We start from the raw sequence: 15,015 nt of genomic DNA, 5'->3' as shown, positions 1-15,015 counted from the left end.
GAAAGCTGAGTAATTCTTAAAGTCCAGACAGCATTCCAGGTTTGTTCTAGGCATGCTAGGCTTTCAGGATCCCATTCCTATGTGAGCAGGACGCCATTCAGCCCATGGAAGAGCTCTTGGAGTCAGGACTGCATGAGCGTGTCCTCAGCTGTGGAGCTCCTCAGGGCAGGAGCTGGGTTTTCCTTATCTCTACACCCCAGCCCAGGCTCCCCAGGTGGCTCAGATGGTAAAGAATTTGTCTGCAATGCAGGAGACCTGGGTTCAATCGCTGAGTCAGGAAGATGCCTGGAGAAGGGAATGGCTACCCACTCCAGTATTCTTGCCTGGAGAACTCCATGGACAGAGGAATTCTGTGGGCTACATTCCATGGGGTCGCAAAGAGTCAGACACGACTGAGTGACTAACACACTTACTTGCTCGTGCCCAAGCCAAGGTCTCTGTGCCCTGGCTAACCTGTACTCGTCCTCCCACCCCAGCCTGAGCCTCGCACGCACTTCAGCTGAACCACGTCATTTAACCTTCACTATCCTCCTCATGGTGGAAACACTATCCCACATGACACGTGAGGACACTGAGGCTCTGAAGCTGGACCAACACGGGCACAGAGCAGGCCTTGGCAGAGGCAGCCCCAAGTTGTACGGTCCCCAGACTGCTGCTTTCAGCTCCCCCTTACTGGGCCCCGCCTGCCCCACCAGTGCCGTCGGGAGCAGGACCCAGGTTCAAAACGCAGGGCTAACCACTCCTGAGCTAGGGGTCCCCAGGCAAGTTACTGAGAGGTGCCAACGATACCCACCTCATGGGCTGCCATGAATAGTTGCCTGGTACAGAGTAAAGTGCTCAGCAGGCATAGATAATTACTGAGGGGGGCCTCCCTGGTGGCCTAGTGGCTGAGACTCACGTTCCCAATACAGGAGGCCTGAGTTTGATCCCTGCTCAGGGAACTAGACCCCACAAGCCGTAACTAAAGATGCCATATGCTGCAGTGAAGACCAAAGATCACCTGTGCCACAACTAAGACCCAGCATAGCCCAGGAAATAGATATTAGAATAAAAAACTACTGGGAGGATACCAGGGATACCTTCAAGAGGCTCTTGGTGAAACCCCGCAGACACAAGAAGGTCACACTCTCATGTCCTTAGGGACAAGGCACTTGAGCTGCTCAGATGACAGTCTGGGAAGATGTCAGTGCTTTTGATCGTCCCTTCAGCCCTAGGACACGGGAATGCTTATCACCCCATTTAGCACATGTGGAAACCAAGGCTCAGAAAACGTGAGTTGGTTGCTCTGAACTGCACTGCCCAGGGGCGCAGGGTCTGTTCGCCGGCACACCACGCGTGCACACGATTCACTTGCACAACCTTCAGTGGCCAGCCCATTCAGAGCCAGTTCTCATACCTGGGACCCGCTTCCTGTGACACCCTGGTGCTCAGGGAGGACAGAGCTTGTGTGCCCCCGAGGCCCACACCTGAGGGGCCTGCGGAATGACGTTCCAAGGTGGGCCGGCCCTGTCCCCTCCCCCAGGGCCAGGCCTCCTCCCCTCTTCTCCAGATCTCCTCCTGCTCACAGGAGACCTTATTGACCAGAGGTCAAACCAATCTCCTCACCCCCGGTCCCTGAGGGGCGCTGTCCCGCCCGGAAGCAGCCTCCAGTTAACGATTTTCCTCCTGGCCCACTGGGCAGAGGCGGCCGGCTGACCCAGGGTCAGCAAGGCTATGCGGGGGCCATTCCCAGGGTGTGGGGACAATCCATCTTGCCCAGCTCCCACCATTTGCACCGCACTCTGGGGCCAGGTCAATCCCGAGGGAGGTCACCGGGTGGCCTCCGACATGGAGACAGAGTCCGTCCGTTTGGAAAGGTGGGGAGCGCCCTGGGCTTCCTGGGTGGGACCTCTGGGGGCTGCAGGTCTTTGCACGGGCCAGATCCTTCATGGCTGAGTCCCTTTGCTGTCCACCCGAAACTATCACAGCGCTGTCAATCAGATACACTCCAACACAAAACAAAAGCCCTGGATAAAGCCTTGTGTGTGCGCTCAGTCGTGTCCGACTCTTTCGCGATCCCATGGACTGTAGCCCACCAGGCTCTTCTGTCCATGGGATTCTCCAGGCAAGAATACTAGAGGGGGTTGCCATTTCCTTTTCCAGAGGATCTTCCCGACCCATGGATCCAACCTGTGTCTCCTGCATTGCAGGCAGATTCTCTACCGCTGTGCCACCTGGGTCTACAATACAAAATAAAAAGTAAAAAAAAAAAGGCACCCAGTGCCCTCTGCCTGGCTGGCCCCTGCCCTCAGGTACCTCCTCTGGAAGGTACCGGTTTCCTCTCCTCTGGCCTCAGGTTGGGTTATGGCCTGTGGGCACTACTATAACGCACTGTTCATCGTCCTCAGAGTCCAGTTTACCAGGTGTACCCCTGAATCTCCACCTTTGCACCTGGCAAACGTTTGCCATACAACTGCGGCTAGGATGAGGGGGTCCTGGCAGCCAAAATCAGCCCACCACTTACTAACCAGATGAGCTGAGTGCCAAGAGAAGGTTTTTGAAGCCATCAATTGCTAAGCTCTCCTCTGTTCCAGGCTCTTTGCTAAGAAGACCTCAAGACACGGTACCTCATCACACTTCTTCAGCCTCCTGTGGAGGAGGGCCCAGCACCTGTCCACCTCTCCGGGTCTCCCTGGGAGCTCAGCAGAGCAGCATGGCTCAGGAGCGTCCTCTCCCTCCCCTTTCCTGCTACTTGGCCTCACCGCCCAAGGGGGGCCCATCTTCCAGGCCTTCCTAGAGCAGTCCGAGCTGCTCTCTGCCTGGCTAACACCTGTCCAGGTGCATAACCGCCAGGGGTGCTGAAAGGCTGCAGTGTGACAGGAATCAAAAGGCCACAGCTCTCACGAGGTGAGCAGGGCTGGACAGGCAGGGGTCTCCTGGAGCAGAGAATGGTGCCTTACAAGAGACTCTCCTTCTCCCGCCCACCACATACCTGCCTTCTGGGTCAAGGCGGCTTTTCCCACAACAGGGGAGCCTGCGGTGGGGGTCCCCCTGAAGCCTGACCGAGACCACGATTGCCTCCTGGGGGCCCCCTCACTCACCTGAGGGCTTGGGCTGTGATGGGAATACTCACGCCCAGACCCAAGAACTGCATGGGGCAGCAATGGCCAAATGGGTTCAATTGTCCCCCCGCGGCTGTGCCCCAGAACCTGGCATGGACACGGGGGTGCTTGGTGGAACAGAGCTTGCTATCTGTGCCTGCAGTCTCACGGTGGGCAGCTCCCCTATTCCAGAATCCACCTGGCTCCCCCCTACCCATAGCACAGCACCCACACGTAGTCCTTCACCATCCAGCCCCCACCCACCTTCCAAGCCTCCTCCCTTAGGCACCTTGGAGGGAAAGTAACATGCGTGAACAGATGTTGGCGTGAGCCCCCCACACCAGGCCAGCTTCCGGGTTTCCATCTCCCCAATCCCTCATGGCTCTGAAGGCATGTTTGCAGCAATGTCCTATTTTTTCCTGGGCCCACCTCCCACCCATATCGGCCACGTGTCCTATATACACATGTGACATCTGGACACCCACACCATACACGTTTACCAAGGAAACTAACACTCACTGACCTCAAGTGTGACCTGGCTCCATCGCAAATCACCAACTTATTCCATTTCTTTAACCCTCAGTTTTCTCATCAGCAGAATGAGACTGCTTATAATTATTTATCTCAGAAAAACACCAGTAATCATTAGGTACCTTTTTTCTTTTTCTTTTGTCTAAACAGCCACAACTTATGGAGCATGTCCTCTGTGCTAAGAACAACTTTAAGTAAATTATCTCATGTTGTCCCCAGAGCAGCCCTATGAGTTGGTATGATCATTATCCCCATTTCCCAGATTAGGAAACTGAGGCTCACATAGGTTACGTTGCACAGAATTGGTGCAAAAAAGGATCAAGATTTGGATCCAGCTCAGCTTAGGATGCACGCTCCCCTCCTCTTCAGCCTGGCCTGCTTCTCTCTGCTTTTCCCTTCTCTCTGTCACCCACCTCTCCCCCATTCAAGAAAGCAGTTGACTCTTGCCACAAGCCAGTGGGGCAGGGACTGAGGTGGAGGATTAAACATGGAAGCACCGAAGGCCTTGAGCTCCCCATCCTACCTAAGAGAGGAGGATGGGCTCAGACTGCCCCCTCCCGCCCAGGTCCCCATTCCTGAGGCCTCACAAAACCCATGCCCCTGTCTCCAGGCAGCCTGCCCAGAAAGGGAGGGTCTCCCCGGTCCCAGGAGAGGCAGCCCCCAGACTTCCGGCCACATTCCACCACCGCCTGCCTCCTGCTCTAGGAGCAGTGTCGGGCCGGCCGTGCTGAGGGCTTTCAGAGCTTCTCCAAATTCTGGATTCAACCCCAAGCCCTGCACTCCCCTCCAGGAGTGGTCCCTGGTAGAGTCAGCACCCTCTCCAAGCTGAAAGGCAGCTCCCAAACTCTTCCTCGAGAGCAAGCCAGGCCTCCTGCCCAGGATCTGATGCCAGTCATAGAGCTCTGTGGATTATTGTTGTCCTTGAGAGCGAAGCAAATGCTGGCACCCACCTAGTGGGCACATGCCCAGGGCCAGGGCCTGAGCTAAGCACTTTGCAGGTCCCGCTTCCTCACTGCTCACAGGACCTGAGCCGGTTAGCGTGATCACCATCCCCATGATGCAGGGAGACACAGAGAGGCCGAGGGATCTGCCCCAGGTGGACCAACACGGACGTGCCAAGACCAGGTCCTGTCTCTGCTTCAGAGCCCATCAGGTTCCCCGGTGGCCACCCCTGGACAGGAAGCGGAGGAGAAAGGCCGGGCCACCCCTGAAGCTCAGCGTGGCTCACTCAGACCCAGGCCCCACCCACCCTGCAGCTCTGGGCTCCTCCCTCTCTGCCGTCACACTCACCACATCCATCCCAGTCAGGACAGAGTGACCCTCCAAAGGGTACTTCCCCACCCCCAGCCTGTCCATTAAGCTCCCGGGGTTGTCAATGTATTGATTGGCAGGGCTGAGCATCACCACGGGAGGGGGTGCTGCCACCCAAGGCGCTGACCGGGGGCGCCTCCTCCCCATACATCAGCCTCTCTGTACAGATCATCAATATGGGTGCCACAGCCAGTCAACCCTGGAGCCAGCTTGTGGGAGGGGGCAGGACTCCTACGGACCCACGCTCTCTTCTTTCCTCCCTTTCTCGTTCCTTCCAGTCCCTTTTCCTGGAAGCCCTTGGGTGGGGAGAATGGTCCTGCATGTCAAAGAGGTAATAAATAAGCCCTTTATTCCGGCATTCAAGGCCCATCATGGCCTTTTCCATCAGCCCCATTCCTGAACTTGATGCACCAGCCACTCCAACCAGTGTGGAGTCCCCTGAGCACAGCAGGCTGTTCCCTGCCCCTTGCAGAAATGCTCCACGTTCCTGCAAAGGCTGTTCTGTGTGTACACGGATGCACACACACACACACACACACACACACACACACATACACAGGCAGGCTCAGACTCTTCACCCAGCTTGTTCTTTTTTCAAGATTCAAATGGAATTCCTTCCCTGGCCAGATTATCCCTTTACCCTGAGTCTAGTTTCAAGGCCCTTCATCAGAACACCCTCTGCACAGATTTCGCTCAAGTCCCTGAGTGTTGGGACAGGTCCTGAATACCCTGTGGCCCCCAGCTGGTACAGGGTTGAGGGGTTCAATCCAGGTGCCCGGCCCTCAGGGAAGCTGCTCCCCACAGCCCTCTACTCGCTGACCTGACTTAGTGCCACATGGTCGGTCTGTGCCAGGCCTCCTCTGCCTTCGGGAACCAGGGCTGGCAGACAGGCAGGACTCGGGGCACACCAGAGTCAAACGCGTCACCGCAGCTCGCAGTCACTGAGCGCTGGCAACAAGCTGGGTGCTGCAGCAAGAGCTTCCCCCAGGGGACCACAATGCACCCGACAGCAACCCCAGGGAGGCTCCCACCCTGATGCTCATATTTAAGCTGAGCCACAAAGAAGCCAAGAATTCCCTCAATCATGCAGCTTCCAAGTGGCCAAGGTGGGGTATGACCCAGGTAGGTTGAGTCCAGAGCCTGAGCTCCTATTCATCCCTGTGAGCCCCCGCAGAGAATGCACTGGTCATAGAGCAGGGACAAAGCGCGAAGGGGTTCTGGGGCAGAGGTGGGACGGCAAGAGTGGTAAAAAGCCACTCTGCCCAAGGCACCTGCCGTCTCTTCACAGAGAACATTCAGGAAAAATGCCGAAGCCTTAGATATCTTCTTCATCCTGCTCAAAACCCAGTCCAGGGTCAGCCATGATTGCTAATGAGAAGCACCATAATTGAATGCCCACTGCATACCAGGTTCATGATATGGCTTCAATGACTATTCCCAAGGAGTGGTATTACTATTCCTATTTCTCAACTGAGGAGATAAGAGCCTCCAGTGAGAGATGCAATGAGGATACAATTCAGACCTAAACAAGAGGGGGCCTGATATCACCGATGCAAGGAGCAGGTCCTTCTGGCTTTCTCCAGCACTGTGCAGCATGTCAGCACACACAGAGCATATAATCCATGGAACAATTACAATGACTCAGTTATTTACTGAGTGTAGCTGCTCTGTGTGCACTGTCCTAGTTAGTCCTCCTCACCATGACCCTTAGGAAGCAGGTACCTTCCATGGCTCCATTACACAGATGGGGAAAACTGAGTGCCAAGGGTGGAAGGCTAAGAAATTCGCCAAAGAGCTGCTCAGCAGCACAGATAGGATTCAAACCAAGACTTCTCCTATGTCAAGGCCCACATATTCAAGCTTCACAGAAGCTGCCTAGCTCAATTCACTGACACCCAGGTGGATAAACTGAGGCACAGTGAGGGAGGTCCGCCAGTGAGCCAGGGACGGAGCCAGGACTGCAATCCAAGCATCCTCAGCACGTTTCTGCTCTGTGGCCCATGGGGGGCTTTTCTCTGGTCCCATCCTCAGCAAAGCAGTATTTTAAATGGACTTGAGGCCTTATGCCATTTGGATGTCAGAGCAAACAAGAGCCAGTCACCTCCCAGCCACAATCAGCAAGTCTGCCTAAAGCCTGAGTGCCCGCTTACCCTTCGATGTTCCCGAACAAATCCCAGTGCTCAGACCCAAGGAGGCTCTCCTCAGCCTCACTGGCAGGGCCCGTGGCGTTACCCTCCTCTAAGTGCTTGGCCATGGGTTCCTGTGAGTGAGGGGCAAGCGCAACCCAGCACAAGATAGGGAGCACACAGATGTCCATCAGACAACTCCTGCCCTCAGAAAGAAAACAATCAACCCCTTCCTTCTCCCCAGTCACCAGGAGCTAGAGTGACGTGGGCAAGTGGAGCTTACGCCACTCACAGGGCAGTGGAGGGAGTCCTCCAGAGCAAAGTTGTGAAATGCAGGTAAGATTTCAGAGCCCTGGGCTCTGCACTACCCCCTGCTCCACATCCTTAGGGAGGAGGAACTGTTTTACTGGTTGTTTCCTTCCCATTTTATGCACGCAAAAGCTGAGACCCAGAGAGGTTAAGTAACTTGCCCAAGAGCACACAGCAAAGACAAGGCAGAGCGACTCTCTGAACCTGGCAGACTCGGAGCCTCTAAAGTGCTGTTTCATAAGCCTGGGTCCTAGAGTGGCCAAGCTAGAGGTGAATCCCACTCTGCCTCACTCTCCTACCATGCAACCGAGGGCAGGTTACTTCATGCCCCTGAGCCTCACTCCCTTCATCTGAGAATTCCTAATCTCAGGCTACCTGTGAGGCACAGCCTAGGTGCTGTGAGAAACCGTCCTTCACATAACGAGTCCGTAGCTCCCAGTCAGGTGTCAGCCTGACGTGCCTGCACCCTGCTTTCCCACACCAAGAACATCTCTGATCAGGGCCAGCTGAGGGCAGAAAGTCTCCTCCCTGTCCCCTCCCACCTCCTTCTGGGGCCCCACTGTGCCCTCACAGTCTCCAGGGCAGGGAAGAGGCAATGCTGTGGCCCTGACATGCTACCCAGAGCTTGCTGGACCCTGGCGGTGCCAACCACAGGAAATTTTAAAAATCCACCTCCTTGCCTCAGAGCAGGTGACACTCCTGGGCTGCAGGAAGGCTGGCAGGGTGCCCCTCTCCCCTTCCATGTGGGGAAAGGGCTGAACCCACCAGCCCTGTGCCCCCTACAAAACTCCCACCTCTAGCTTAGAAACCCTTTCAGACCAGAACATTCCAGGACAAACAGGGCCTGAAGACACCAGATCAGATGCTCTCAACCACAGACAGCCCCCAGGCCCCCACCAGCTCTGATCCCAACTACAGGGATCCTATCATGGAGATCCAACCCATCACCAGATCTCTCATTAAGGACCCCTAGCATGTCTTTGGAGACTCAGTGTCCCCATCAGCATTCTTTCAGTATTTCTCGAAAAGTCTGCCTGGTATGCTGGAAAGAATATGAGATCCTGATTTCAGAGAGTTGAAGCTTAGCCGTGGCCTTGAACAAACTGCTTCCCCACTCTGGGCCTCAGTTTCTCCATCTGGGAGATGGGAATATCATTCTCACCTACTTCGGTCTCCCTTGTCACATGGTAGCAAGAATGAAACAAACTTCCTGATGCAAGAGCCACTTGGAAATTCTTATAAGCAAAACTTGCTCAACAAAGGCAGGTCATTTCTCCCCCGCCTTGGTTTCCCCCTCTGTCAGCCAGGAGGCCACTCCCTGACTCTCAGCACTTCACATCCTAGAAAGGAGGGCGCTGAAGGAGCTCCTATGAATCTGGTACACTCCCTCTCTAGACCAGGGGCTCCATGAGGCCAGGAAGCGACTGGTCTTGCTCCAGGGCCAGCAAGAACCAGGCTTGCGGCCAACATGTGAGGAAGGGACACCTGACTGGTCAGACGAACGGATGCATGAGGCTGCTTCTTGAGAAATTGAAAGTGCAACCCAACAGGACTGCTTTCCATTCTTTCGAGGTTCCAGAGAACTCTGTCTCTGGCTTCGCCATCCTAGTGAACTGGAAGAAAGCTTCTAAACCGCACTGAGGGGGCCAGGTGTAGGGGTGGTCAGGCCAAGGCCTGGAAGGACACTTCCAGACTTGAACGAGCGTGGTGAGGGAGGAAGCAGCGCTGTGGGAGGCGGGACCGGGGGCTCCGGCCTCACGGCCTGTCTGGGGAAGGCCAGGACCTAGCGGAGCCCAGCGGCAGGAACAATGTCAGGCAGGTGCCAGCCGAGCTGCGTGAAAGGCCCAGCCCGGTGTCATTGTCAGCGCTCAGCCAAGTGCAGAAAAGCAATTTACTGGTCACGCCGCTTGCTCCCCTTGGAAATTTTTAAAATTCTTCCGATTTGAGCTATCCATGGTGTCCCAAGTCGTGTGGAGAAAGGATTTTATTAAATTCCCAGCTTCTAGCTCCTGGGGGTTGCCGGTGGGGGAGGGTGGGGCTCACCACGTCGCAGGGTGGGGGCAGTGTCTGGCATTGACTGTGCTCACGGAAATGTGGCTGGGGGCAGGGGGCCCGCTGGGGGCTTGGTGGCTAATAGATGGGAAGAGGCAGGAGCCCAGAAACTCCATTGCTAATAAAGGACCAGTTCTCCAAAACACTAGGGCTGGGAGGGAAGGGCGTTAAGTATATAGAGTTTCCGACAGAGCCACGTGCCCTCCTGGGTGATGAGAATTTGCAAAACCTCTTCCACGCCTTATCATAGGCCATCTCATCCTCAGGGCCCCCCACGATAAAACTAAGTCTCACAAAGGTCCATGTGTAGGGAAAGATGGAGCTGGGGTTCAGGCCCATCCACAGGGTGGCAGATTCCTGAGCCTTCCCACCATGCGGGGAGCCTCACTGGGTCCTGCTCACCAAGGGTACACTCACAACCACCCTCCAAATGCCCACTGTCCAGGAAATAGCTGCTCTCTTGGTGGTGGCCAACACTGCAGCGGGGAGCAGCCTCCAGACTCCTGCAGGCTCCTGTGGGGGACCCACCCTCAACTTCACCTCTAAGACCACTCCGTCTTGGCCCTAGAGCATACAGGAGGATTTGCACCTGCCAACCTTGTCTGTAACTCCCTAGGGTAGTGTTGCTTTATCTTTCAGCCATCATGGGTGCTTTCCAAAATCCATGGGGAGCTGAGAACACTCTCTCAGACACTGCATATTTGGGCACCATTTTGAACACTGTTTCAAACCCCTTCCCCATAATCCCATCCTTAGACATCCCAAGGGTACATGGACCACGAGTTAAAAACATTAGTCAGACCTAAGGCAGTTTAGAAAGGGAAAGACTGCAAAGGGGAGAGGTAGGGCAGTGAGGGGAGGGGAGAGGAGGAAGGCTCCCTCACCTGCTTGAAGACTTAACCCAGACGGGCCACCCCAGCTTCTTCCCCGCAAAGGCTGGCTCTAGCTCTAGCCAGGACGTGAAGGCGGGATGCAGAGTACAGCTTCCCTCCCTTACATTCTCCCAGCAAACACAAAGACCACAGAGCATCCCCTCCTGGACCCCGCTTCAAGGACCAAGAGGCAGCAGACAAGAGGCTTGGGCAACAAGGTCTGAAACCATCTCTCTCTACTTCACGCCCATTTCATTGTCCCCGCCCCCAGGCTCAGGACACTGGGGAAGGGCTCTCACCCAGGTCGGACAAGCAGTTCCCTGCAGTGACCCTGGGGCTTGCCCTCTGCCTGGGGACTCAGCTGCAAACCAGGCAGGCCATGCCAGGCACTGGCCTCTCTCTCTGACACCAGCTATTCCCCACCCCGCCCCCGCCACCACATAGGGTCACATCTGCTTGGCAAACAGCCAGTCTTAAGTTACTGACTCCAGTTGTATTGATTCAAAGAGTCACCGGGGACCCCAGCCTGGCCAACAGAAGGAAAGAACCCATCAGTCTGTCCATCCATGCTTCCTGCCTGCAGTCCCAACTAGCTGCCCGCAGCTCAAAGTCCATCTTGATGGTAACAACTCTCTCCTGGGGGGGAGGGGAGACAAGCAGACCCTTCACCACAGCCACTACAGCTACGGCCACCACCCTCTGCAAGAGACCGCTGGCCCAAGGGCACAGAACACCCACACCTGGAAGAACCACCGTTTTCCCTGCTCGGGGCTTCCCCAGGGCACCTCAAGAATCCAGAAAACCACGGCCTAAGCATACTCTCTAGCCCTAGGAGGACACCTGCCTTCAGGCCAGAGGGGACAGGGGCAGACAGTCTCTTCTGGCCCCAGGCCAGCTCCTTCGAGGGCTCCTCCCTCAGAGCTCAGGTGGGTGGGGGGCTAGGGCAGCTGGCACTTCCTAGTCCCTTTTCCTCCGCGCACCCCCACCCCAAGCTAAAGCAGCCTGGTCTGGTTCTAATCGGCTGAAGTCGGCTCCTTCAGTCCCTCTTCTCTTTCCCTCCCGCCACCCCCCCACCCCAACCCTCTTCCTTCATTTCCACGGCTTTGGAAGCACCAGCGTTCCAACTGTCTGCGTGCCAAGACCTTCCCGAGTCTGAAAGCTGCTGAAGTAACAGATCAGATTTTAGCAAGTGCTTTCCAGGCTGAGCGCCAAGCCCTCTTCTGATTCAGGAGAGTGAGCGAGCGGGGAGCGAGGCGAGGAAGCAGCCGAGGGCTGCACCACCTTGGGCGAGGGTGTGCGAAGCGCGGCCCGTTCCGGAGCCGCCTAGCAGGCAAGGGTCCCTCGGCTCAGGTGCCCCGCTCTGCGCCCTCTCCCCCGTCTCCCCTCCTAGCTCCACATCTCTCTCTCTCAATGCTGCAAACGCCTCTGAAACCACAGAGTAATTTACAACTGAAGCTTTCTCCCTGGACTCGGAATCTACTCGGTTGAAAGGAGGCTTTTTGTTTGGAAGAGCGAGCGGAGATGGTGAAGGGACGGTTGGCAGAGAAAATCCCTCCGTCCTAACTCCTCACCGGGGCCGAGGGGCTCGGAGCCCGGCACACTGTGGCGACTAAGCCCTCCGGCTACGAGGGTCTCCTCCCAGCCGAAGCGGACTGGGTCCGCGCCAGCCTGAGTCCAGCAACAGAACCCCTTGCCCTTGGCCGGTTCCCCGCCCGCGCTGGGCGCACGCGGAGCCGCCCTTCGGGGCCCTGGGAACAGGTGCACCGTTCCACGCCCAGGAGGGGTGGGGCCCAGGGAGGGGGCGCGGCCCGGGGGAAGGGGACCGACGCGTACCGAGACGCAGGGGCAGGTGGGTGCAGAGGGAAGGTCAGAGTCAGGAGCCCACGTACCTGTACCTGGAAGCACAGCAGCAGGAAGTGTAAACACCTGCGGGGGAGAGAGAGGGAGAGGAGGTCATTGGGACTGGAGGGAGGGAAACGCGCGCACAGACAGACAGATACGCAGCCGCAAAGTCAAAAGAACGGCGGGGCGGGCAGAGCCACAGGCACACGGACAGACGTCCGGTCAGGGTGGGCAGCCCCGAGCGCGGGCGCTTACAGGCAAGTGCAGGCGGAGGGCGCTGAATACATCGCTGGGCGGGGGGGGAGGCGGCGGCTCCTAGCCCAGCCTGCACATGTCCCCTTCGCGCGGCCGGGACCGGGCGCCTCCGCCGCCGCCGCCGCCGCCGCCGCCGCTGCTGCTGCTCCCTCCTCGCCGGCTGCTGCTGCTGCAGACTCTGCTGCTCCGGGGCGCTCCGCGGCGCGCCCTGCGGCATCAGCGCCCCGCGCGGCTCCTCCCGAGCGCTGCGCCCTCCGGGCTGGCGCGGGGGCTGCGAGGCGGCCGCCGCTGGGCAGGAGGCACCCGCCGGTGCGAGGAACCTGGCTCTCTGCCGGCCGGCCGGCCGTCCGGGCGTCCGCGGGAGGCTGGCTGCCCGACTCACTCCGGGGGCAGCATGCGCGGAGGGTCTGGAAGCTGGGGCGCACTCTCCAGGCGGGGCGTGGGGCTGCGCGGGGCCAGGGGTCAGCGCTCCGGGGCCGGGGCGCGCGGCGGCAGCACGAACGCGTCACGGCCGCTCCGTCTGGGCGCCTGCCGGCTCATGTCTCCTCCTCCGCGTCTCTCCGGCCGTGCGCATCGCCGCCTCCCACCACTGGCGGCGGCCGGGGCGTTTTCTACGCGCGGGCGGCGAGGGGGCGGGGGGCCGGGGGCGGGCCCGGGCCCGAGCCGGCACAATGAGGATGCGGGGCCCAGGGGCTCCCCCCTCGGGGCGCGGCCGGACGGGCGCTCAGCTCGCCTGGGTGCGCCGCGCCCACATCAAAGGCGGCCCTGCCGGCTTGCGGGCCTGCCGCGGCCTCTCCACTGCCGCCTCCTCTTCTCCTGGCGCTCCGGCTTGGAGGGAGGCGCTCAGACTCTCGGCGACGGCACCAGCAGCTCCGAAGGGGCAGAGCCCGCGAGGCTGGAGCTGATGAGCGCTGGGAGCCGTCGAAATTCCGCGCCTGGGCGCAATGACCCGCGCCACGGGGCAAAGGCTGCCAGAACTGCCAGGGCTGCGGTCCCCCAGAACTCAGTTAGGTGCAGAATGTCCTTCCTCACCCACATTCGTCCTACCACTCAAACCCACCAGCGCCTGAGTGGGGAGCAGGGAGAGGGCGGGTCAGGCCCAACCCTCGGGGCGGCTCCACGTAAGGGGGGGTCTCTTTTACCCACCCTGTGAGTCCACAGAGGATCGTGGCGTGTCCCAGATCCCTCTGGGAAGGCTGGCCATCCTGAGTGAACTCCCTTCTAATCTCCGTCCCTGCCGTTGAAAGGGAGGGGGCATTGAGGGTTTCTCTTACGCCCCCCACCCACCCCCTTCCAGGGCTCCGGGGTTGGTTCGGAGCTGGGCTCTCTGATGGGCGAGCCACCTTTGGAAACACACGGCTGCCACCTAGCGTCCCCAAGGCTTCACTGCAGCCCAGCCCGGGCAGGCTATACAGGCCCGGGAGGAGCCAGCAGGACTCTGGTCAGCGACCACTCCAGGCCCTCTTCTGGCCTCTAGGCTGAGATTTGCTATTCTTTGCATACTAAGCAGTTTGACTCTCTTAACCAGGTCCCTTCTGAGAGCATCTCTTCTTAGCCCCTCTGCTTCCTCAGAGGCATCACTCATGTCCTTCCCAACCTCAGAAAGTAGATGTTCTTATCACACACAAGTGCCTCGCACGGTCTGAAGCTCCAGACAGCCAGGCTCTACTAAGTCATAGTAGGAAAGCAACTGAATAAGCCCAAAAATCCAGACTATTTGGTTAAAAATTTCCTTGTGTCATTGATTATGTGCCATGGTTGATGGTTTTCTATGTTCACTGTGGTTTTCACTTACAGTGAAACTGAGGTGTGCTAATCACTCAGTAATGTCCTACTCTTTGCAACCCCATGGACTGTAGCCTGCCAAGCTCCTCTGTCCAAGGGATTCTCCAGGCAATAACACTGGAGGGGGTTGCCACAGGTGCTGTCCAACAGTAATACTTCCTATATAAATATCAACAGTTGTTCTGGCTATCAGGCCTCCCTGCCTCCCTGCAAGCTGCTTTAAGTTCCCTTTCAAAGCTGAGGCTTTTTTTTTTTTTTAAGATACTCTGTTTTTTTTTTTATATGGGTTTCTTTTTGGCTCAGCTGGGTCTTTGCTGCTGCTGCGGCTTTCTCTTGTAGCAGCACACAGGGGCTACTCTCTAGTTGAGGTGTGCAGGCTCCTCACAGCAGCGTCTTCTCTTGTTGCAGAGCTCAGGGTCTAGGCACACAGGCTCAGCAGCTGCAGCTCCCCAGCTCTAGAGCACAGGCTCAGTCGTTGTGGCACAAGGGCTTAATTGCTCCAAAACATCTGGGATCTTCCCAGATCAGGGATCAAACCCGTGTCTCCTACACTGGCAGGCGGATTCTTCACCACTGAGCCACCAGGGAAGCCCAAAGCTGAGGCTATCTTAAACAGCCTCTGCTTCAGCACTGAACACAAGTGCAGAAAACCCTTTCAAAGCCAGATGATGAGTGATGCAGAAAGTTCTTGTTTGAAGCACTGGGCTGAATTTACTTAAGACATTCTCATTGCTAGAGCTGGTAAATCCCAAGATAGCATGCGATGACCAACCACAAAAGAGACGGACAGAAATGGGTCCTGTGACATCACCATGTGCTTGATCTTACTTTATTAAGACCTCTGAGAGACCA

The 15,015-nt window shown here is 57.4% G+C and overlaps 1 protein-coding gene across 1 annotated transcript in view; it reads right to left on the bottom strand.

The window, feature by feature from the left end:
- The window catches only part of FGF18 (fibroblast growth factor 18), a 36,480-nt gene extending 23,555 nt beyond the window's left edge, over positions 1-12,925 (bottom strand). Inside the window, exons 1-2 of the mRNA XM_005905094.2 lie at positions 12,379-12,925; positions 12,171-12,207 (exon numbers count right to left, since the gene is read on the bottom strand). Coding sequence (XP_005905156.1) covers positions 12,171-12,207; positions 12,379-12,410 — 69 coding nt within the window. The 5' untranslated portion in view covers positions 12,411-12,925. The remainder of the gene's footprint in view (positions 1-12,170; positions 12,208-12,378) is intronic.
- Positions 12,926-15,015: the final 2,090 nt, after the last annotated feature.

Source organism: Bos mutus, chromosome 20 (genome assembly GCF_027580195.1).
Source record: "Bos mutus isolate GX-2022 chromosome 20, NWIPB_WYAK_1.1, whole genome shotgun sequence".
Classification (NCBI taxonomy): domain Eukaryota; kingdom Metazoa; phylum Chordata; class Mammalia; order Artiodactyla; family Bovidae; genus Bos; species Bos mutus.
This window is presented reverse-complemented; position numbering and strand designations above follow the sequence as displayed.